Below are 24,337 nucleotides of genomic sequence, written 5' to 3' on the forward strand. Positions count from 1 at the left end.
TTAGGTTCCAGCAATTCAAATCACTCAGCATTCTTCCAGTTTTTTTTTTTTTAATCTTCCCTCTTTACCTGTATCTTGATTTTTATGAAGTCTTTGCCGACTCCACATCCTGATACCCACATCCAGACAGAATCAATCATTATCTCTTCCCTACTACATTGTGCCTTCACATTTTTATTGTTGCATTCATTATTTTGTATTAGATGTATGTTTACGTAACTATTTTCAAAGCACTATTTTTTAAAAAGTTACTGTTTATTGAATGATTGAATGAACCCACATGTGAATGACTACATGGATACATGGATGTGTATGGCATATGGATGAATAAATGAACGGCTAAATAAAATGCCGTTGTAATTACCTGCAATAGCCTCTTTCAGTCCTTCTCCATCAAACAATACACTCTGGCTTTCTGTCCCAAGTCTCCTGCTTTGTACTTTGTTTCTTATACCATTTTAAAAGTCCAAAGGGAATAATCTCCAGTAATCCACAAACAACAAATATTTATAGCTCAGATTCTTTCTAAGACCTTAACATAAGTTCTCTCACATATTCTTCCCTGAAACCCAGTAGGGTAGCAACTCTGTTACTGCTTTTTTATTAATAAATAATTTATTTACTCCTAAGAAGACCATGTCCTGGAGGAATGAAGTGACTTTCCGGAGGTCATACAGTTCGAAAGTATTGAAACTGGGTTTGAAATCAGGTCTGTTTAATTCAGAGCCCAAATTTCTAACTATTATGTTATGCCTCTCCTCATTTATTCACTTTGGTACCGTCCCAAAGTCGTGTTAAGCCCAACAGCTGGTACTCAATGCGAGGTAATTGATTAAATCAACTGATAAAATTTAGTGAGGCTCTCTTCAGACAACTATGGATATAACTGAAATCCCAATATGAGTGTCTTTAAATAATGACATTTATCTGAAAAAAAGTATTACAAAAAAAATTCTAAATATCTAATTGCAATGATTGCATGCATGAATACATACTATAAATATGTATAAAATCATTTTTTAAAGTCCACTGTCTAGTGTTCATTTTCTCCCAAACAAATGTATAAGACAAGGTGTTAGAAACTTTCATTCATGAATACTCTTCAGGCCTCATAGAAAGTTTTCTAAACAAATGCTACATTAGTAAGAAAATACTATTTATTTACAGTGCTAATGAACTTACATAACAAATCCATGTTTTCTTAGCTTCTCTTTAAATTCCTTTAAAATCAATTATCTCTACATCTTTTCCCTACCTAATAGATGAATGCACTCTTTATTTTGAGAGTATAATAATAAACAGTCTGTCACTGGCTTGTGTAGGGAGAGACCAGTAGGAAGGCTTCCATCAGGGAAGTGTAGGCGCTAAAGAGCTCAGAAGGAGGAACACGTTCCCGAAGCACAGGAGGAAGTAAAATCTGAAGCACAAGAGGGACACAGCTGAATGAAATGGGCAGAGTTGGGAAAGGGGCGGATGGAGGGGAAATCTTGGTGTGCCGGGGGAAGGCAGACTGACACAGGAATTCGAGCTTTGCCTTGAGCGGAAAGCGAATCCTCTGAAGGGTTTTAAATGAGGAAATGATCAAACTTGTATTCTAGAAAGATGACCCTGGCTGCAGTATGAGGGCACTGGATGTGACAGGAGCAATTGGAGGCGATTTCAAGAGGTGACAGAGGCCAGAACTAAGTTAACGACAGTGTAGAGAGAGAAAAATCCACTCTGGGTGCAGGTTCCGTTTCGGTCTCACTGCTGCTCAGCACGTCACGTCCAACAGCCCCACAGAAAGGTAGAAGGGCTGATGTTACCTGGCAGAGATTTTTACCTACCTGCCATTTCTACTCTATTTTTAAAATGTAATTTAATACTTTGTTTGACAAGTCTGAATCCTTCAGCCAAATCCAAAATTCGTACTGGTCACAGATTTAAAATTTTATATTTCAAACGCTATCTTTCCTAACAGTATATATTTTTAAAGCACATGCACTTTTCTGTTCATCATACCTAAAGGTTTGTGTCTTTCCTTTCATAAGTAAGCGGAAGCTATGTAAAATGATTGTAATTTTTTTTCTACACACTTATCAGATTTAGGGAAGTAAAAAGAAAAAAAGAATCTTTGTAAACAATAATTGTGAAGCACTATGAAACCACAACCATAAACTATAGTAAACCTTCTCTATGTCTTTTGATGTAAAAGCTATACATGTATTTAATATTTAGAAAAAAAAAAAAACACATGCCATTCTCCATTGGCCTATGCTCGATTTTAGTTTTTCAATCCCACAGGTTTCACTCCTGCAAAGTGAACTCACATTTTCACTAGGTTTCATCCGGCCTAACACAAAAGTCTTTTCTCTTTTCCTGATTAAACTTTCATTTCTTGAAGGAGTTAACAGACTGGTCAGTGAGATGTCGGCAACCAAAAGTTGTATTCCACACAAAAAAATAAGTAAATAAAAGTAAGTGTATGAAAGTTTTTTTTTACAGGGATAGAATTGACCAGACATATATGAGAGAGAGAAGAAGAAAAGAAAATTTAGCTAAATAGCTCGTAAGTATGGGTGTGTACAGCGGTGCTGTTTTATGAGAGAAGCATCCTTGTGTGTGTGAACATGCTAGTGTCAATCTTCCGATTCTGATTTCTTAGGAACCACCTCTATCCTGAGACTGCGCTGTTTCCCACTTTTCTCACAAACTCTCCTGTTAATATATGCGAGTAAATGTTATAATGTCATGTATTTGAGTGTTTGTTTTAATGCTGTGACTCAGAAAAATAAGAGGCTGTCAGACCTGCATTAGTTCCCAAATTGATTTTGAAAGTTTTATTAGTGTGAGTAACCCAGAGTCTGAGCACCACTGATTTAGGGGATTTGACTCTGGGAATAAGAAACGTCAAATCCTGGAGGTGGAACAGCTTTAGGAGATGGTGGTTTGGTTAAAAGCAGTGAGCCTGACACGTAGGCAAGACACACACCCAAGCAGAGCAGTGCATTTTAAACACAGGTTAGGTAAGTGAAGACATTCAGCACGTGCTGGATCGTGGAAGAGAATGCCCTGCTGGAGACACAGATGAGGGAGTCACGCAGGAGGAAGTGCCAGGGAGCCTTGAGAACACTACAAAAATAAAAAATAAGGGTAGAAGGAGAAAATGAAAGTACAGAGTGATAAGTCTTGGGACAGAAAGAAGCAAAAAGAGCCAAAGCAGAAGCCCACGCTGGGCGGTTGTCCTGAACTGCTCCCACCGTGTATGAGCCCTGGCGACTCTCCAAAGATGCAGGGACTAGAGCCGGCACCACAGCTGACATGTCTCCTTTGTGTTCTCAGGTTCCTGTCTGTTAAAATCACATTCCTTTCCCCCTTTTCTTCCTAGCCTAGTCCCTTTTGATTTACGACTGATTTGGACAGCATTCTTAATTTTAGATTTGTCATCTCTCCAAAACACTGCTTCCTAAATCACACCTTGGACTCTATACAAAACCGGTAGGCTGACTACACCCATTCTCAGAGCGTCACATTTCTGGGACACCACATTCTGGCTCAGATCCCAACATCTCAATCTCTTCTACTTGGAGATGCGGAGGTGGGATGGGAGTCGTTGGGTGAATTGAACATAACAAATGCGATGTAATCATGACTAAGTCCAGGCCCTACCTAGTAGATAAGTAGTCATGGATGAATTACAGACATGGTAGGAGACCAGCCAGGAGAGACTAAATGGTCATGGCAAAGAGGAAGAAAAATATTCAAGGAAATACTAAAGACAAAGCGAATTTCATTAGCAGGTGAGAAACCAAAAAAAGGGAGACAGTAAGTATATTACTGAATTTAGAGTCTCCTGAATAGGAAAGAAAGAATAAGGATTTTATTTACAAGAGCAAACTTTGCCAGAAACATTTTATGTAAATGAGGTCACTGTGTCTACATTGAAATTATAGAGCAAGAAGGAAAAAGCATTTTGTCAAAATGACAGAAAACTGAAATCTAGTAGTTATCGGCTTTTTCCACAAGACCACAGAGTTACTGTCCACAGTATGTTTAACTTCATATTTTATCATTTTTACATTCTACATTTGTATCATAAAACTAAATAGTAAGAAAAAAATTACAAATGAAATTTATAAAATATGTGTTTTCTTTTCAATTAGGTGAATACAATTTAGGAAGTAAATGGGAACTCACTTGATCCAAGTGGACAGACAACGCAGTTTTCTGGATGGTGTAAGATCATTAGGAACACGGATCCCCTACCACCCTGTGTACCGTCTAGATTTGATAAATGTATTATCTGTGTCTTTGAACACTGATAATTATTTTGCACACAGAGGATGAAGAACTTCATGGCATTACACTGGTAGAAATGGACAATGAATTTTCAATCAACTAAACAGTTCTGCTATCGAGTCCACATTTTAAAAATTCTATCCAAGTACATACATACATGACATAATTCATATATAATTATTATATGCCTTCTAGAAATGCACACATAAGTGAGTAGCAAAAAGAAATGAAGGAGTACTTATCCATTATAAAAAATTAACTGAAATTGATGGTAAATGCCTACCTGTATGTATCTGTGAATGTACCAGGAGGCTTGTTTTCCATCATTCACGGATTCCACTGTAGTGTTAGCCATACCAACAACATCACCACCTGCAAACACCCATGGTTCACTGGTTTGCATAGTTTCTGGATCTACTTCTGGGAGACCCCATCTGTTAAATTTTATAGGGCTCAAGGCTTCTTTTACTGGGAAAAAAAAGCAAAAGACAACAGGCAATGACTAATCTGTGCATCACATAACAATAATTTGAAAATTAAGAAAAATTATGATTTAATTATTATTCTTGGGATTCACACAACTGTTTTTAATGAACCATAAAAATGGAAAGTTGATGAAATATCTGGGTGAACAATGCTTTTGAAGTGCACTGGCTTCACCAACTCAAAATACATCTCACATATAGGTCATAAAGACCACAGATTCGGGCCATGTTTCAGGTCTGAGGTATCCATGACGAGGGAAAATACAGTCCCCCTTCAAATATTTTAATGGTTATAAAATGTATTTTCTAAAACTTTGTCCATAACAATTATTTTCATAAATTTGTTATTAGTCATATAATCCTAAACTTATTCCTGTGTGTCATAGGTGTAAATTACATTGTGGATTTGAGCCAACAGCCAATCTCTTCCTTTCACAGCACATTTTATAAACAAAACAAGATGAAATCTTCTATATTTTCACCAAATTATTTACACATAATGTTCAGTGATTTAATGGACCCAGAATATAGTTACATTTAGTCAGCAATTTCTGTTTCATTTACTTTGTAAAAGTCAAGAAATGCAAACATTAACATTAGTTCCTTGTGGAAATGGCTCTGTAAACAAGGTTTAAATTATTTGCTAAATATTCTGTGTTCCAATGAATCTAAACATGTCATGGAAAAGGAAGAGCAATGAGTTCCTTTAAGAAACATATCTAAAGGAAACTGATTAGACACATGATCCTGGTGTTTAGAAGAGATAAAAGAAAGCAAGTGAGAGAAGAGGTTTATCTAGGGAAGAAGAGAAGGAAGTTAGATGGGTACCATATATGATGGAGCTAACTGTGCCAGTATTTAAGATGACATGTTCTTTCTAGGTATTCATGTCATGAATTTTAAGCACAGCATCTCAGGATAGACTTAAGGGAGTTATCCTTCACTCCAATTAAAAAGAGACTATCACAACATCAGCTCAAGGAGAAGACACTAGAAGATCTTGGAACACAAAAGTTTGCTGTTGAATAGATTAAAAATTCAAGTTGAAAATAAAACAGCCAAACGTGAAAAATGTTATTCTGACACTTCAAACCAATCTCTTATGAGCAACAATACGAAAAAAAAAGTCAACCTTGGTACATATTAATAGCTTTTACATGAAGAATATTGGAATTTTAGAAAACTATTATAAGGAACTACTGTTGATTGTTTTCCCCACAAGACTGCAGGTTCCATGAGAAAAAGAATTTGTCCATGCTGCCTACACTGTGCCCCCTAGCCTAGTGCAGTATTTGGAGCATAGGAGACATTCAATTCGATGGATGGATGGATGGATGGATGGATGAGTTGATGTATCATTGCTATCGTGCTCAGGTTTTTATTTAAAAATCTTCTATTGTTTGTATCTCTGATGGAATTTCACCTTTCATTGAGAGTAAAATTAAATATTCATGTAATTATTTTCAATGCAGAATGGCATTTTGAGATTTTTCTAATGTCTTTAAAGGTCACATAGAAAAGAGACCTTTATCATTTGTTCCCCGTTGCATAACAGATCATCATCACCATCTGTTGACAGTTATTTGAGTTGCAAAAGCATCAATGGTGAGCAAGGCTCATCAGTTCAACCTATTATAATAATGGTACCTGTAACACACCATCACTGAATGGTATGCGCGCGTGCACACACACACACACACACACACACACGGGGTAAAAAATAATTCTCCTGTATAAGCAATGACCTTATTTGTCCAAGACTTGGGCTCTATAGAGATCTGAAATAAAGATGATTTTTAAACGAGAAGGAATTCATAATCATTTCACTGGGAGATCAAAGCCCTTTCATACATTTTTCTCACTTTCTACAGGAACACCCTTAAAGGTTAGCACATACTCACTCTAAGCTTAAGCAAGGCAGGGATTATACCTTGGTTATCTTTGATTTCCCAAAGCAGCTATGAGAGTCAAAGACACACATACTGTGAAGTTATCGAAGCTTAAGCTTCAGGGTCTCTTACTTGCATGGGCCTCCTTCAAGGCCTTGTCCCTAAATTTGAATTTGTAATTTTTTTAATAGAGAAGTCCTTAAATATTATACAAGCCCCAGATCTCACAAACTTGAATCAAATCTACTCTTGAGTACAATGCACCATAAACAGCAGGTGCTGGATAAATGCTTGTTGAATTAAACTGAAGTTCTTGAGTAATATGCTTTATAATTTTTTATGATTTAAAAATGCATGTAGCAAATTTCCCTCTAATATTAAAGCCCATCACTAACTCAGTTAATAAATAGGCAGGGATGTTACTAGGTGTTTAATAAGGAATTCTTACGTTTCTTAAAATATTTAGTACCAACACCATAAGCCAAGCTAAGAATATTCATTTGTGAATTCAAAAGCACCATTCTATTCACAGGTCTCTCCACTGGATACACATTGTGTTATTTTATATTTCTAAACATTCATACACACTCATGTTTACTTTTACAAATACGCTGTCTTTCCTCAATATTTGATTCAGTTATAACTTGAAGTCTTGGACCTGAATATCAACTGTTTTAATTATTCTGTCATTTGTAACATGCAACTAACCTCACTAAAAATCAAACAACGCTCTGACACTGTATTCTGAAACAGAAAACAAATTTTCTCCCTAATTAAAAATTATCTCAGCCCCCTTTGGAAAATTATCTACGGAACTTTTCCCCTACTTTTTTTTTTAATTTTTTTGTTGAAGTGTAATAGATTTACAACGTTATTTTCAGGGGTACATAAAAGTGATTCAGTTATCCCTATACATACATATTTTCCTTTCAGATTCTTTCCACTCCACGTTAGTGTAAGAAACTGAATATGGTTCCCTGTGCTCTACAGTAGGCCCTTATTGTTTATCTATTATATGTATAGTAACTTGTGTCTGTTCCCCTACTCTTTTTAGAGGCCTTCAAGTTTAATACGTTCATAGTTTCATTTAAGAAATAAATTGGGAAAAAATGAGAGGTCAGGCAATTGGTTATGATGTTGTTAAACAGTACAGCAAAGCTTACATTAATCAAAATAATTTGTTTGCATTTTAATATCTAATATTTTGACTTGTCCTCTGTCCAAATGACAAAGGATCATTGCAAAAATAGAACATGATAACTTATAAGAATATAAGCAATGCTGCAGTGGGTCAGAAACGGTTTCAATCAGTGACACGAAGCAGCTAACACAAGAATGTCCGATCATCACACTTTGAACATCAGATGACTCGGATCATTTCCCTGTAGGCACAGTGGACTCAATATTTAAGCATGAGAGAAGGAGAGACTGGGAGAGACTGAGAGATAGAGGATTAATTTATTGAAACTTTTTTTATTCTGATTATGGATCCAAATAATACCTTTCATGATTTCCATGATTCTTTTGAAATACAGTAGTTATTTCTATTATTAAACCATATTTTTAAAGCCCCAAAGTATTTAACTTAGAACTCAAATAAATCAAGGATTCAGTGAAAAAAGACCCATGTGCTTTTATTCATAATTTGTCAGAAAGGAGTTCATTTATTTAGCTGCTTCTTATGAGGGAGACTTTCATCCTCCTCACCATTGTAAGGACCCTTCTGTGAGCTCCTCACAGCTCCCTTCCATCTCGGCTGATACATTTAACTTGGAATATAATAAAAATAAATCTCAGAAGCCTATCTTCTGTTCTGTCTTTATCTAGCTTGGAAGGAGAGAAAGCATAAGTGAATGAAAAATGTATATTTGCATTTGCAAACCAAATAACTGCTTGCCATTTCCTATGAAGTGTTAAATGAATATTAATAGAAGGATTGTGTTTCTTTCTTTCTTGTTTATAAAATAATGGGGGTGAGGGGAGAGGGACTTTCTGCTATGATCATGCAGTTTTCCCACAGATTTCCACGAGCCTGCATCTTGATAGAGGCTGCAGCATATGTTCCAGAGCTCCACAGACGAACAGAAAAAGAACTTGAAAAAGAACCCCCCAAACATGCTTATCCGCAGTCTATGCTGTTCTGCAAATGGGAGAGAAATGTGTTAAATGATATGGTGCCTGGAATTTTATGCAGTCTTTAAAAGGAATGAAAACATCCTTAATTCATACCAAACATTCAAGATTTATGATAATTTTCTGCTTTAATTACTACTATGTTCGAATGAGCTTATTTAAAAAACAAAGACACTCTGAGGTAGCTTTAAAAGAAGAAATGGTTTTGAAATAGGAACTTTTAGTCAACTTAATGTTATGCATGAAACGATTTTTTTTATATAGACTTAATTGTATTGTGACACACAAGTTCTTCAATAAGCCACAGCTTAGAATTGCAGAAGCCGTCCCTCAGGGACACATCACCAGCAGATGCAGATTGCCAAGGTCAATTAAACTGATGTAGCTGTGCTGCCATATATGTAGAAGAGAAACCCACGAGCATATGACAAGTATATTTCTCAGTATTTATAAAAAGATGTCAAGAATGTTGTATTTTAGTACATGAATATAAATTAATTTCCCATAAACAATAAAAGAATACAACAGCAAGCACAATGAAGAAGAGTTACTAGTATTCTCTGGAGAGTCGGACATGCTATAAAACAGTGGGGGGAATAAGAATTTTTCAACATTTATAATAAAATGATATCTTGAAAAGAGATGAATTCATCGATGTGCTCCTTCTTCAGTTTTACATAACCTATTAGTCAATAGGACCGAAGCACAATGAAACAAAAAAGCGAGCTGAGGCAATAATCTTAGTAACTCAGAGCTGAAAGCAAAATCTCAGCAAAAGCAAATAAATTCTAATTACAGAGCCAGGATATCAGAGCTCCTTCAACAGAATAACCTGGGGTAAGGAGGGGACAGAACCAGAGAATGCCTTCAACTAAGAGTATCAAGTCCGTCCAGATGGCATGAGCATCTTGTTGGCAGGAGTTGTCTTCACATCTCCCTCTGCCTCTAGGTGTCTGAGTTAATATGCTGTCCATCCGCAACCACGACGTAGCCGGCAACGAAGATCCAGTGTTTTCTTTCTGTAATCCCCTCCAGTGTTACCCTTGATTCTATACCTTCTTACTCCTCCAGGATCTCAATACCTGTGATCCTTTTTGGAATATTGTCTTTCTCATGTTCTCTCCTCTCCTATTTTGAAACACTGGCTTTTAGCCTGGTTCTCTCCTCACTGATTCTTATCTCGCCCTTTATCTAATTTCTTACAGTAAATTTGTACTGGCTGCCTACTTTTTCTCCACCCGGTTACTCCATCCAGTCTGCCCTTTTAATGAAACTATGCTGTCTACGGCCACCAAATTCTGGGACCTCAGTCCTCCTCCTTTTTGTCTTTCTTGGCATCCAAGAGCAGAATCACATTAGTTTTGATCTCCTTCTCTGATCTGCAGAATCTTCTCTATCTGGGTTCTCCTTCTTTTTAAACTGTCCTTCTTGGACTCCATCCGGGTCCTCTTTACTTCATCATTATTCTCTTCCCAGGTTTCAAATATTCAGTCGACTACATTTTTCTGCATCAGAAATTATAGTCCTCTTGTGCCTTTAGCTTCATCTCTGTGGAAAAGACCTCAAACATCATCTTACTCTTTTATTCCGGCACTTCTAGCTGCCTATTAGAGGTTCCAACGTGGATGCTCTACTGTCTCTTCTAAACCATCACATCCAAAACCCAGCTCAGGAGCTTCCTCTGGTCTTTCCCATCTCACAGCTGATCATCAGCAAGCTTGCCTTTTCATGACTCCTACTCACTGTGACCAAGGCTTCACTGAATCTCTTTCCATGGAGATGATTCAGCTTGCCACACCAGTGACTCTTCTCAGTGGCCACCTCACTTCAGGACCAGGACTAGGGCAGCCTGGGGTGAGGCACCCCAAGAACAAGATTTAGGGAGGTCCTTAGGCTCAAGATCGTGCAAGCACACGTGGGTGCTGCAACACTCACCCTAAGCATGACACTGCCTTCCCTGATTTCTCAGCAGCATTTGACAGATGACCACTTCCTCCTCACGAAAGCCCCTTCCCTTGGCTTCAATAACACCACGTTTTCTGCTTTTCCACCTGGCTCCAAGATCACTCTTTAATCTTCACTGCTGCTTTTTCCTTTTATCCTTTCTCAAAAATCCTAGAAATAGACCTTAAATATCTTGGTGTAATCTTTGAATCTTTTCCCTCTAGTTATCTCAACGTGCAGTCAGTTACCATGTTCCAGCAATTTATCCAAAGGAAATTCTCTCCTGATTACATCTTCCATCTCATTCATAGCATCCTCACCTCATGAAGAATGTTAAGAAAAGTGATCAGCATTCTTTGATCCCTTGAGTGAGGCAGGCACAATGCTGGATATTTGCACACAGTCATCTCATGTAGACCACAAAACAACTCTTTAAGGTAGGTGTTATCATCCTAAAAACAGCCAAGAAGTGGCAAAGCCAGGGTATGAGTTCAGTTATTTCTGACTCCAGAGTCCTCCTTGCCACTGACCCTTGCTGTGGGGTCAAGGGAAAGCCAGAAATGGACCAGAAACGGTCTCTTAAAGCTTCACTACTGGGAACCATGGGGATAATTAAAATGAAGCAGATGGGGGTTGGAGGGACAGTAAAGAATTGTAGTCTTGATCAGCTTTATAGGTTCAACCTTTAGGTCACCTCTTCCAATGGAAACTTTTCTTTCTCCTTTTTGTTAAATTAATCACAACCCCTTTCTGTTAAATAGTCACTGTGTGACTTTATTTCAGTTACTGGCTTTGCCCTCCACCACTCCTTGAGTTTAGGGACCATATCTGAGTCAGCTCCTTCCCCAGCATCTGGCACAATAATTGGTACACAAGAGGAACTTGAAGGAGGTTTTCTGGTTGAAAATGTAATGGTAATCCAGTCTATTTATTTAGGACTCATCCTGTCTTGACTATTTTTCTCATAGGTCCTATTTGCACAGTTAGAGAGTCAGTGCATTGTGGAGAGGAAACTGAAATATTTTCCTTAAAAAAAAAAAAAAGCTTCCAAAAATGTCTCTGCAGTGACAAACACACGGACTAGAGAGGAAGAGACACTTGGTTAATTTCTTTTGCTTGATTTAACTATCTGACTTCCTCGTTGCTATGGTTAAACAATGTTCGGTTTGGATATGCTTGTAGAATCCAGGCAGGGTAAAAGCACAGGTTTAATTTTCTTCCCTTCCATGCCCAGGACAAGCTTAGGCTCCCCAAGTTAAACACAAAAGCTGGATGTCAATAATAGCCTGCAGCAACTCCTTTTGTTTTGCTTGTATTCTACAGGGAGCCTCAGTCTCATTTCCTAAACTGACCAACTAATCAATTCAGAATTAAAATTGTCTAAGCACTTCACCTTGATTTGCTTATTTCTCGGCAATAATTCCATCTATTTAAAACACTAAACTCCTTGAAGATTTGATTTCATTTTCTCTGGAAGAGATCTCCTCAAAGAGGTCAGTGTCCTTGAAGGAAATATGTGGGGATTGTTTTCAAATTCTCTGTTGGATTCCCAAACGCTGCACTTTGATTTGCTTATTTATATTCAATGATACCATCTACTTAAGACTACAAACTCCTTGAAGAAATAGATCATCCTTTAATCTGATTTGGACCATAATCATCATAATTCTATGCACATTTGGGTGCTTAATACCTCTTGATAATTAGGAGACAGTGAAAAAAGTGGAGAGGCTACTGAAATATTATATATATATATATATTTCTCAGTGAAAGAACTTTTTAAAATGCTGAATGATACCATCAAGTGATATAAATAATTACCGAAAGGGGTTAAAAATGTTTAATATAAAATCCCCATTTGCTGCATTTAAAGCATAAATAAAAACAAACAGAAAGCCAGTAGTAAATTATACTACTTGTGAAGACAATATTATTAAAATATAAGTGAATACTGAAAAATATTTTAATTAACAAAATAAATCAAATGGAAAAGAGTCCCTAAATAGAGCTTTAAAAGTAAGCCTATGTGTGTTTGACTGCCATGACTAATTATGTATCCATGTAATGTGTGTTCAATTTGGGCTTATTTAAATAGCAGAAATGCTCATTAACTGCAGTATATCTGTGAAGCTTCAGTAAACAGTTTAATGGTTTTTATGTTTAACCAATTTCATAAGTTCCTGTAATTTTAGCTTTAGCAGCTCATTAATGTTATTTTTTGATATCCATCTTATGACTTTTTTTTTCTCCTTGTCAATCGGCTGCAGGCATACTTCAATGCAAACTTAAAACACACAGTAGAATTTCTTTAAAAATTTTTTTAGCACATAAGTAAATGCACGATTCAAAAATACAGCGTCTTTATATAGAGAGAGCACTGGCTGTGTTACCATCAGTCAAGAAACATCTTTGGTATTGGTAAAGGCTATATGCAAGAGGACTCAAGATGAGAATAATGAAAAACATTTATTGGGTGCCTTTATGAATATGTGGCTGGTTCTGAATGAGGCAATGCATATATTGTCTTCTTGGAACCCCACAGAATAGGTATTATTTTAATTTTATAGTTGAGGAAACTGAAACTGAGGTGAGCTACCCAGGTCACACTCTCAGGATTTGAACAAAACTACCAGTCTGCTACAGCCGTACCAACTGGGAGTGCCCGGCGGCCTGCAGGGGCACTTGGAGATAAACACCCAGAACTTAGGAGAGGGCCCTGAACCTGGGGATTAGATACAGTCATAAAGGTGGATACAGTTCCTAAAGAAAGAACACAAATCCATGTAAAAATAGAAGGAAGCACTTATTTTTTAAAGTGGCCGCAATCACAATCTGAACTAAAGCCAGAGGAGGAATCATTGGTTTCATGAAAATCAAGGTATTTCTGAGCCACACAAGCCAAGAAGTGATCATTTCAAGAAATGTCAAATACAAGAGAAACGCAGGGTAGGTAGCTACGTTTGGGGATCTGCAGGTCAACGAGCAGTAAAAAGGTGCCGCTTGCTGGTCAATGATGAAGGCAATAGGCAGAATAAAAGGAGTTAAGGAGCAAGGACCTGGCAAAGACAGCAAGGAAGCGCATACAGGGTGTTCTTATTGGGAGCTGAATAATGATTGCATGGGAAAAAGAACAAGGCACTAGCTCACATTGGTTCATTCATTTGGCAAATGTTTACTGTCTAACTGTGTGTTAAATCCAGTCGTCGGCATGGTGGTATACTACAGACAGGGGACCTGGCCTTGCAGGGTATACATTTCAGCTGGCGGAAGATTAAAAAAAAAAAAAGCAAATTAGTAAGTGAACTATAAGAGAGTAAAAATGGCTATGAAGGGAGTTATATGGAGGAGAGTGTCACAAGGTGGGAGGAGTGAGAAGTGGGAGAGGGGCTTTAGAGCATGGTGGTGGGACGACATCTGAGCAGCTAAAACATTGAAGATAAGAATGAGCCAGTGTGTGAAGACCTCAGGCAGGTCACTCCAGGCAGAGGGAGCCGTGACCGAGGAGTTAGGACGAGCTGAAGCTGACGCCCTTGAAGAGGAGAAGGGGGGCCGCTGGAGGGCTTGGAACAGGGGGATAAAATGATATAATTTCTGTTTGTAAAGCTGATTCTGGTAGGATTATGTCGAAGCAAGAGCAAAAAGCAAGGTGACCAGGGAGGAGGATGCTATTCTCAATGCAAATGATTGTGTCCAGCATCTGACCATTCCCTCAACAGAAGGAGGACTTGCTGGTCTTCATGTGATACATTGCATAAATGCTGCTTTCATATGTGAATTTAGTCTTCATGTGAATTTTCTGTAGGGACAGTTAGAATGAAACAATCATTTCATTCTACTCATCCCAACATTTCTCCGTCTTCATTCATTCATTTATCCATTCATTCAGGGCACCTCTGAGACTATGCTGGGTACTTTGGATTAAAATATGAATAAACTACCCTGCAGTCTTCCTGTCAACAGCATTTAGAATATATAAAGGGTGTACAGTGAAGCAGGGGAAGAGCAGCAACCAAAAAGGAGACACATTTAATTATCTGTTCCCTCCGTGTGTGAGGGGAACATATTTAATCGACATGGCCCTTTAGATTTCAGGTACCCATCAATTTTAGAATAAAATTTAGGTACCTTAGCCCAACACTAAACAATCTGTGGATTAGCAATGCTATGTTACTCTGCCTTCTACAATCTCTCCCCGTGTGCCTGATGGTCCAGCTGAAGGAACTGCTCCTTGTGCGTAGCCAGCCTGTTCACTGCAGTAGGAAGTGCTTTCCCTTCTCTCTTACTCTTAATTCCTACCCAGTCCTCAGCTCTATTAAAAAATGCCACTACCTTCATAAAATCTTCTCTGATTCTCACAGCTAGAAGCCATCTCTTCACCCTATGTTTTACGTTAGCAGTTTATCTATTTCTCCTTGAGTCTTTCTTACCTACTGGCACCTTTATTTATGTGCATTTTTCTTCCTCTATTAGACTGCAAGCTCCTGTAGACAGGGACAACATATTCATTTTTGTGTACCCAGGAGAACCTAATGCAGAATCTTGTATATTTAATAAATATAGAATGAAAGAATGGGAAATACGGTCCCACAAATATGAAGGAGGGCAGGTTAGAAGGGTGTCAAAATGAAATTGAAGCATTTGGTTTCAATCCCACCAACAGGGAAGAATAATTTTAGACTCTAAAGTATTAGAGTAATGCAGTGATATGGTGACGTAGCAGTTCCTTTGGCAACAGTGTGCACACACAGGGGAAAACACCGGGCTATATGAAACCAAGTGGATTGTCAATATGCTTCTCAGAGGGCTTGGAAAATCAATGGATGTTTGCTGAATATAATGTGCTTGACACTCTTTCATGCATTTGTACGGAAAATGGTCATGTCAGTGAAAGTCCTTTGAAAACATTTTAAGGAGCTTCATAATTATAAAATGTTACAAGAATGGCTAGCATGGAAAAAAAAGTTGGCACTGGATAGCATATAAAGCTTGAGCGGGACCTCTGAATTTATGTTAAAAGTTAGTGCTGGCTTTCTCCTCCAGCAATGCTAGCACATCGGGACACCTAATAAATTACCTGTGCATGTTATATCTGAACTGGGTTGCTTCCACATTTGCGGGCTATAGATTAAATATGATTCAACGTAATTTTCCAACTTAGAAAATTACAACCTACATTTATGCAGGTCAATGTCTAATTTAACCAAAGACTATCTTAAATAGGTATATTTTTATTTTCTCTTTGTGCTTTGAGCCAAGAACACAGATGCAAAGTAATTAACAATAATCTGCAATACAAAATACAATTACTAAGAACATTAGTAGAAAATATACATCATTACTTTATAATTTGACTAAATTTTACGTCTTGATTTTATATCATAGAGCAGCTTAATGTAGTTTCACATTTCACAAGAACACTAGGTTTCAGAATAAACTTTTAGCATCTCATAAGCTAACTAGAATTTAAAAGACAGATATGATAGGCTGTGATCCATTAAGCTCTGGACACGCATTAACTCACATTACGCTGAATGACGTTTTGTTACGTTTTAAGATTTCTGTTCCCTGAAACAATTGTTATTTTTCCATTTTCTACCTTCTTTCCCCAGCAAAACTTGTTACATGCCACCGCTCTACTTCTTGTATGTAATCTTTGATTTGATGGAAAAGTACTGATTTATCCACTGTCTCCCTGTAAGAATGCATATGATATCAACCACCAGTGAAACCTGGAAAATAAAGATAAGGGAAGGCTCTGAACAGAGCTATTCACTGGGGAGACAAACCTATTCCTATGCAGTTATTAGAGGGAAGTAAAATAATTACAGAAATATCATGTTGTGCTTCAAATGGACATCTAAGGCGGTTGTAAGTGATGGGAGGTTGATTCGAAATCACTTTCAACACCGTTATCAGTTTGACCTCCCCTCCTCATCCTCTCCACCCTTTAAAAATAACTCCAGAGAAAAACTGTGTGAAGATTCCATCATTTTGGACGGTTTTTCTGCAGAAATGCCAGTACTTGCTTTAGATTCCACCACTTTATGCTCACTCCGCACAGCGTATTTTATAATTGAGAGAGTAAATCTTTCAGCCAGAAAAGTGTCTGATAATTAGGGCAGTTTTTAAGAAAACATGCATAGTTTTACTATCGGTTTCCTGAGAATGCTTCTTGCCTTAAAAAGCAGTTAAAAACAAAGCAATGTACAGGGAAGATTAAAAAAGGATTCATTTTCATCACTGGGCCAACCAATACAAAGGATTTAGGAATGTTTTATTACTGAGGCGTTAAGAAATGAAATGGTAGCATGAGGAACTAATCAGCAAAAGGGGAAAGGCACAGAATGATGAATAAACCTGTCCTGATGCCATCTCCTCCTAAGATATTTACCATCCACAAAGCAGTGTGGTACAGCTCAAAAACTGAATTTTTCTTCTCCATCATATGGTAGGTGAGTTCCTTCTGGATTTCCAGAAGAAATGCCATGTGTCCTCTTTTATCATACTTTTAAGAAGCTGGTATCTAAACTATAAGCCGTAACAGTCTTCATTCATTAATTCAATCAATGAATGACCACCGTTCTAGGCACCAGGTTATGACAGTGAAAAGATGGACAAATGATACGTAATGATCCCTAATGTCTCATTTCAACACACATGTTCTTAGTCCTATTCCTTTTTTACAGTGGTTGAATGGACTAGCAAATCCAAATGAAACACGTCACGATCTCCCTCAGATGTGTTCCACCTGCTGCACTGGTGGGTTCTGCAGGCATTACAAACATCTGATCAGATTCCCATGCTAGATACTCCGTGGTCAACCTCCTTATGAAACAGACGACCAAATCTTGACCGTCTACTTAAAACATATGTCTTGATTCTGACTTTTCTTCTGCAGTTCTACCACCTTTGCCTCGATCTGGGCCTGAATCAGTAGCCACACTAACTGGTGGAGACAGTCTTTGAACTGGTCTCATCAATCTGACTCCGCGGTAATCCCAGGCTACCTCTCCAACACCGCCGCCGGGGTGGAGCAACGTGCTTATCACTCCACGCCCCTGAAACCTCTTTCCCTGTGGGGAAACAATTACTGGCATAACACTCATGGAGTCTCTCTTATTTTACTTACTTCTCTTAAAACAGTTGAAATCAGTAATCATAATTAGTGGATTTGAAAGAAGAAATTGGAACTCACCCTTGGCGTGTCTACAGCTTGGGAGGTACCAGGTGGCCTCCCCTCCTTCCTACTGAAAATCTGGCTGGAGCAGCTTCCCATCGGGGGACCTGCATTGTTGGATCATACCTGTGACTGGTGAGTAACTTGGCCTAATTCCGGCATTCAATACTAGAAAACACATTTGTCCTCTGATATGAACCACTTCAAAGGTGCTGTCCTGGTTTCTAATCCCAGCTACGTGAAGAACAGAACGAAAGGTTCAAACCCAAGCAGACAGAAGGAAGATGGGGCACCTATCAGAATGACTGCATTAACATAAAGATCTCACCCGTATTTAAACCTCCCTGTTTGTCACCTGAGTGTCTATAGGATAAAATTCAAAACTAATCACTTTGCATATGTCTCTTGACTCCACATAAATTTATACCAAATTTCCTGCCATCTTCCCCCTGACCACCTCCCACCTTATCTCACCATACATCATTTGCTCCAGCTGAACAGAATCTCTCACCACTGTCTGGTCACCTGAGGCCATTCACCAGCTCGTACTTTGTGTATGATATTTCCTCTAACAGAGAAACTCCTACTCAAGCCCTAAAACCTACTCCAAATATTGTCAGATTAGCACGTTATGCTGCCATGTGTGTATTTACACGCCTGTTTCTCTCATTAGCCTAGGAGTCCCTGAAAGGCAGAGACTTTCTTTCACTCGTGTTTGTATTCTTAGCGCCTGGGAAGTGCCTATAACATATTCGGATATCAAAAAAAAAAAAAAAAAAATTCACCGCATGATAAATAATAGTAGAAATCATAAAACAAAACAGACCTTCATTTATAAAGATAAGAACATGCATGAAATAAGTAGGCTGGTGACAACTTTCTAAAGACATGCTTTTTTTTAAATACAGCTTTTTAAAATGACTACAAAATGACTACTTAATCTAACAGTGTGGTGTTGAGTAAATTGCATAATCTCCTTGTTGCTCCCTCCCTTCCACCCCCGTTCCACCTGGAAACGCCTACACATCACTCAGCCTTCAATTTACAACCCACTTCCTCTAGGAAGCTTCTCAGAACCTTCAGACTGTGTTCCTCGCTTCCCTAGGGCTCTGAACCTCTCTTAGCATAATTTATCATAATTGTGTGTCTCCCCGGGTAAATGGCATTCCTGGAGGCAAGGTTTGCAACTGCCTTTTCACCACTTTGTCCCCGGCTCATTGAGAACAGGGCTCAATGCCTGGAATAGCAAGCCCTCAGAAGTTATTAGTTAAACAAATAAACCTGTGAAATTAGGAGTCTAGAATATGTTATCTCTTAAATCCTTTCAACATTTGTAAATATAAGTAAGGAAAATTCCAGTGCAAGCTCTTGTTGTAACATAACCGTAAGTTACACTGGACTGATTACTTCTCAATTCTCTCATCCATTCTTAGTTGTACTGATCCTTTGTGAGGCCCTTCCTCTATCACTTCTGCATCAGTCAAAAAGTTCTCCTATCCAGCAACAAAGTGCAATATCCGTTAATCTGTTATTCGAAACTATATTGCAAACATTTTTGTTTATACAAATGCATACAATAGGGAAAATCTGATCAATTCTGACATTCTCAGCTTGGTGCTCCATTCCTGGCTCCCTGCTCTTTATTTTTGGTGAGGCAGAAGAACAATTATGAAAGCTGAGGTCACAAAGAGTGGACAACCGTTTAAAGAATGCTGAATCCCTGCTTCTGAAGGAGACATTTTATTGCTTGAAAAATGAGACATGCTGGTTTAGAAAAGAGGGGGATGGTTATGAAAGTGCCTTGGTGTCCTCAGTTCCACCAGTGAAGTAGCATATAAGTAACATGTTAATAAGGGAAAAAACAAACCAAACATACCGACGCCACATCCTTTCAAGCACAGTTAACGATTATTGTTGGGCCCCTGGCTCATCTTAAAACATTTTCTAGGTTTTTTCCTAACATCTAAATAATTGAGGAAAAAATAGGCACGTTTGAAAAATTCCTGAATATCTGTATTGCCACGGCTTCGTGCACACCATTTTTCGCCTAACTGGCAATTTCCAGCTCTGACTTAGGCCAGAACAAGGCAAATTAAGCCATGGCCTGCATCTTTTCTCAGTGTGGAGGCAACTGAATCAAAGTGACACATGAAGCTAGTATTGGCAGAATCTTTGATCTTCCCTATGAGGTTCTGTAAAACTTTTCTGAGGGACTTCTAATAAGGGGAACTGGTAAGCAATTTTTAAAAATAAAAAGATTTAAAAAAACCCAAAAACCTCCCTCCACTTCAGAAAAAACACAGAAAACAATTGCCTCCCTTATGGAACTAACTGCAATTAATGCTATCGAGCAAGGAAGTTGGTTTCTGAAGGTTGCATTACAGATTCAGAAAGAACTGGGCGTTGTGTTTCTTTGCTGTCTCCAGTGAGACGAACAGGAGGAAAATGTAGGCCCTGGGTGAACGAAGCACACAGACTCCTTTCCCAGAAGAAGGGCCGCGCATCGCCTGCTGCACCCGGAGTTTGGCGCCCGCTCTCTGCGCGGTGCTGTGCAGCACCCTCCTGAGTCCGTTCTACTGCCACCAGTCATCCCATCTTCCCTTTGAAAAACAAAGGGTTTTATTATACAGTGGAATACTACTCAGCCATAAAAAGTGACAACATAATGCCATTTGCAGCAAAATGGATGCTCCTGGAGAATGTCATTCTAAGTGAAGTAAGCCAGAAAGAGAAAGAAAAATACCATATGAGATCGCTCATATGTGGAATCTAAATACAAACAAACAAACAAACAAACAAAGCATAAATACAGAACAGAAATAGACTCATAGACATAGAATACAGACTTGTGGTTGCCAAGGGGGTGTGGGGTGGGAAAAGATAGACGGAATTTCAAAATTGTAGAATAGATAAACAAGATTATACTGTATAGCACAGGGAAATACATACAAGATCTTATGGTAGCTCACAGAGAAAGGAATGTGACAACGAATATATGTATGTTCATGTATAACTGAAAAATTGTGCTCTACGCTGGAATTTGACACAACATTGTAAAATGATTATAAATCAATAAAAAAGGTTAAAAAAAAAAACCAAGGGTTTTAAATCTCGGTTATCTCATCCCATAATTTTCAAGTGCTTAAAGCTCAAGCTTAGTAACCTCTAAAGTGCTTCTCTCTTTCCTTCTTAAAATGAAAGCGAGCAATCAGGCAAACCAAAAATTTGGCCCAGTTTCACCGTGTTTAAGAGGGAAAAAACAAAGGTATTAAAAACATCCTTTGCTCTTTAAATAACTGACTTTACAAAAACCCAAAAGTGAAAATTTCTAACTACTAAAAATTCATTGAAAGAAAACTTCCTCTCAACGGTATGAAAAACATCAGGACTGATAATAAAACGTTGCTAAAGCATACGACACAGTTCAAAACCTGTGCAATCCTTTTTCTACAAATAAAAACAACCATACAGGAAACGTTCTCATTCAGAAAGTCATAAATTGAAAGAGCGTCTGCTTTACTGATTTGCAAAGATGTGCAAGGCCCTCGAGAAGTACTAATTTTTCAAATGCTTTACTCCTAGACAACATTCATACGAAAGTAAGGGTGTAATGTAACTCAACTTAATTATTAAACCATAATTTTGTTCTTCAAGGATAATGACACCTAAGACTTAAGAGATGCTTACTATGTACTAGACGTATATTTAAGTGTTCTACATATATTATTCATTTATTTATTCTTAAAATTACTCTAGAAGGTAGATACTATAATCACCCCTCTTAAAAGATCAAGACCACGAAGTACAAGGAGTCGAAGGGAGCGGGGCTTCCAGCCGGGCAGCCTGGCTCCGAGCCCCTGCCCTAAGCTGCTGCACCAGACGGCCTCGAACTAGTGTCGTATTTACTGGATTAGAAAGAATGCAACAATTTATGCCAAAACTGGAAAAAAATCAGTAGCAATAGAAAAATAGAAGTACTTTTCTAACATTTATGTTTTCTGAAAAATAAACCAAACCCACCCCACAGCAGGAATATTATACCAGGTATAATATTCATATTATATAATAAAATTAATATCTTCATATGAATCAAGTTAAATGTACAAATACATACTGTGCATGCATTGTGGGCACAATTGTATATGGGCTACTATTGGAACTACAACTCTCTGTAAAGGAACAGCCTCTGCCCTTTTGGGGTTTACAGTCTAACTGGAAGATAAATTATAATTGGTTCTGGGAGACTAAAGCACATAGCTCTTTTCAAAGGGACATTTCACAAGAACGAGAGGATGGCTGTGGTGCAGCGTCTGAAAGAGGCACCAAGGTCACGGATGGGCTCGCGTGCCCTCCTTCAGTTGTTTGAAAGCATGTTCAAGGACACATAAAACTATGCCATCGAGATCTGCTAGGAACGTGTGGACAAGGCCAACTGTCATTACCGCCATCGGAACAATGAAACTGTGAGGTCAGTGAAAATGGATTCTCCTTATCAATTCCAAACTAACAGAAAAGCCATGCCTGCCCTCACCACTGGCAGTTTGGTTCCAAGCAGAAAAAGAAGGGAATAAAATAAGGGAAAGGTCTCTTAAACTTGACATGGTCCAAACAAACGGAAGGAGAGAAAACTCAATCTCATAAACACTGGCCTTGGTGTTTAGCAGAAGAGGCTTCCTACACTACGAAATACATACATTTAAAATAAAGAAATAAATGTTTTAAAATTTCCAGAAAGGCAATATTTGTGGAGTAGATATGCCAGTTAGAGGTAGCTTGTGCTTAATTTACTGACAGCCCTTAAAATCAGTCTTGAACAATAAAAACCGAATTTAATGTGATTTGGAATCTTATATACATACTTAGAGGGGATGGATGAGAATTTTGAAAAGGTGGAACCACTGTGAGTTTTGTACAGGAAAGATATTAAATAAGGCCAAGACTTTATTATTCCAATCAAATTAGAAATTGGACACCGCACTGCCTTTAGAATTTGGGACAGTAGTTAATGAAGGATTCAATTAAATTATGCTTATAATAAGCACACATATGGGGATGAGGAATATGCAGTCTTTTGTTCTGATTTCTCATTCACTGCTACAATCCAAAAAAAAAAAAAAAAAAAGAGAGAGAGAGATGGAAATAAAATAGAATTAAGTAAAATAATGATGATTACTTGTAATTGTTACAAGCCTTAGGAACAATGAAATAATTAGCAACTGTAATCCAAGGATATTATCCAAATTTGTTTTATAAATTTGACATACTTATCTTTTCCATAAGCTATTGAGGCATTCACCATTTTCATGGCATGAAACAATTATAGATATATTGGGGGCTTCATACCAAATAAACTTCTTTTATATTCTTCTTTGTGAAACACACAAATCAACGGACTTGCCAAAGTTATGTAGCAACTCAGAGGAAAAAAACTGAGATTAAAAATTTAATTTTCTTCAAATTTTCCAATTTAGTTTACCTTTACAAATACATATTATTGATATAATTGAGACACTGCAAGTATTTCCCTTTAAAATATTATTGCAATCAGACAATGCTGAGAGAATAAATTATCACCGTATGTTATATGCAATCTGTGAAGTTTATTTCATTCCTTGAATTCTTCAGCATATTTTTATATAACACATTCACCAAGGACTTTCTGAATTCACCACTAAGGAATCCACACTGTACTGGATAATGTGAAGAATAGTTTCATAGGGAACAGTGGAAAATAAAGCAAGATACACAGTATATGTAAAGTCATTTGCTGCAGTTCTCAAGTAGGAAGGGGCAGAAATGTCATCCTGTTCTATCAGGACTGTGAATTTAATGAAACGTAAAACTGGAATTAAATTTGAATCTGGGATACCATTTTTAACTTTAGTGACAGGAGAACTATGGTACCATTTATAATAATAGCGAAATTGAGAGGTGACTTGCCTTAGGGACACCTGATGAGGTGACACTTCCTTACTTTGTGCATCTCTCTCTAACCTCCGACCCCAACTTGTGAGATTTTTAAGTACAAGGAATGCCTCATTCATCTTTGTACTCTCCAGAATACAACTTGGTACCTGGCATTCGTAGAAACTCAGTAAATGTTTATTATATGCATGAGGATTAAATATAGGTGGAAATGTCTTCTGAGACAGGGAAAGTAGAGATTTCAGAGTCATTTTACACAGAAGCGTAGCAGTGGGTAGTGTTAAGTCTAGCTACTCACTATCTGGCACATAGAAGTCGTTCATTAAATATTTCTTATAGGAATTAATGCATGGATGAAAAAAATGAATGAATGAGACAAAACTTTCAGTAAAGGAATAAATATAGTAAGAAGAGAAAATGGGCAAAGTCTGAACTTTGCAAAGTTAGAGGAAGAAAAGCAGTCAGTGATAGTGGGAAAAGAACAGTTAAATGAAAAAGCAAGATGG

The 24,337-nt window shown here is 37.7% G+C and overlaps 1 protein-coding gene across 3 annotated transcripts in view; it reads right to left on the reverse strand.

Annotated features, from left to right (window-relative positions):
• Positions 1-24,337, reverse strand: part of DPYD (dihydropyrimidine dehydrogenase) — a 720,433-nt gene that overhangs the window by 370,474 nt on the left and 325,622 nt on the right. For all 3 annotated transcript variants that reach the window (XM_032487157.1, XM_032487158.1, XM_032487159.1), the window contains exon 12: positions 4,562-4,746. In XM_032487157.1, the coding sequence (XP_032343048.1) occupies positions 4,562-4,746 (185 nt within the window). The remainder of the gene's footprint in view (positions 1-4,561; positions 4,747-24,337) is intronic.

Source organism: Camelus ferus, chromosome 9 (assembly GCF_009834535.1).
Source record: "Camelus ferus isolate YT-003-E chromosome 9, BCGSAC_Cfer_1.0, whole genome shotgun sequence".
Classification (NCBI taxonomy): Eukaryota; Metazoa; Chordata; class Mammalia; order Artiodactyla; family Camelidae; genus Camelus; species Camelus ferus.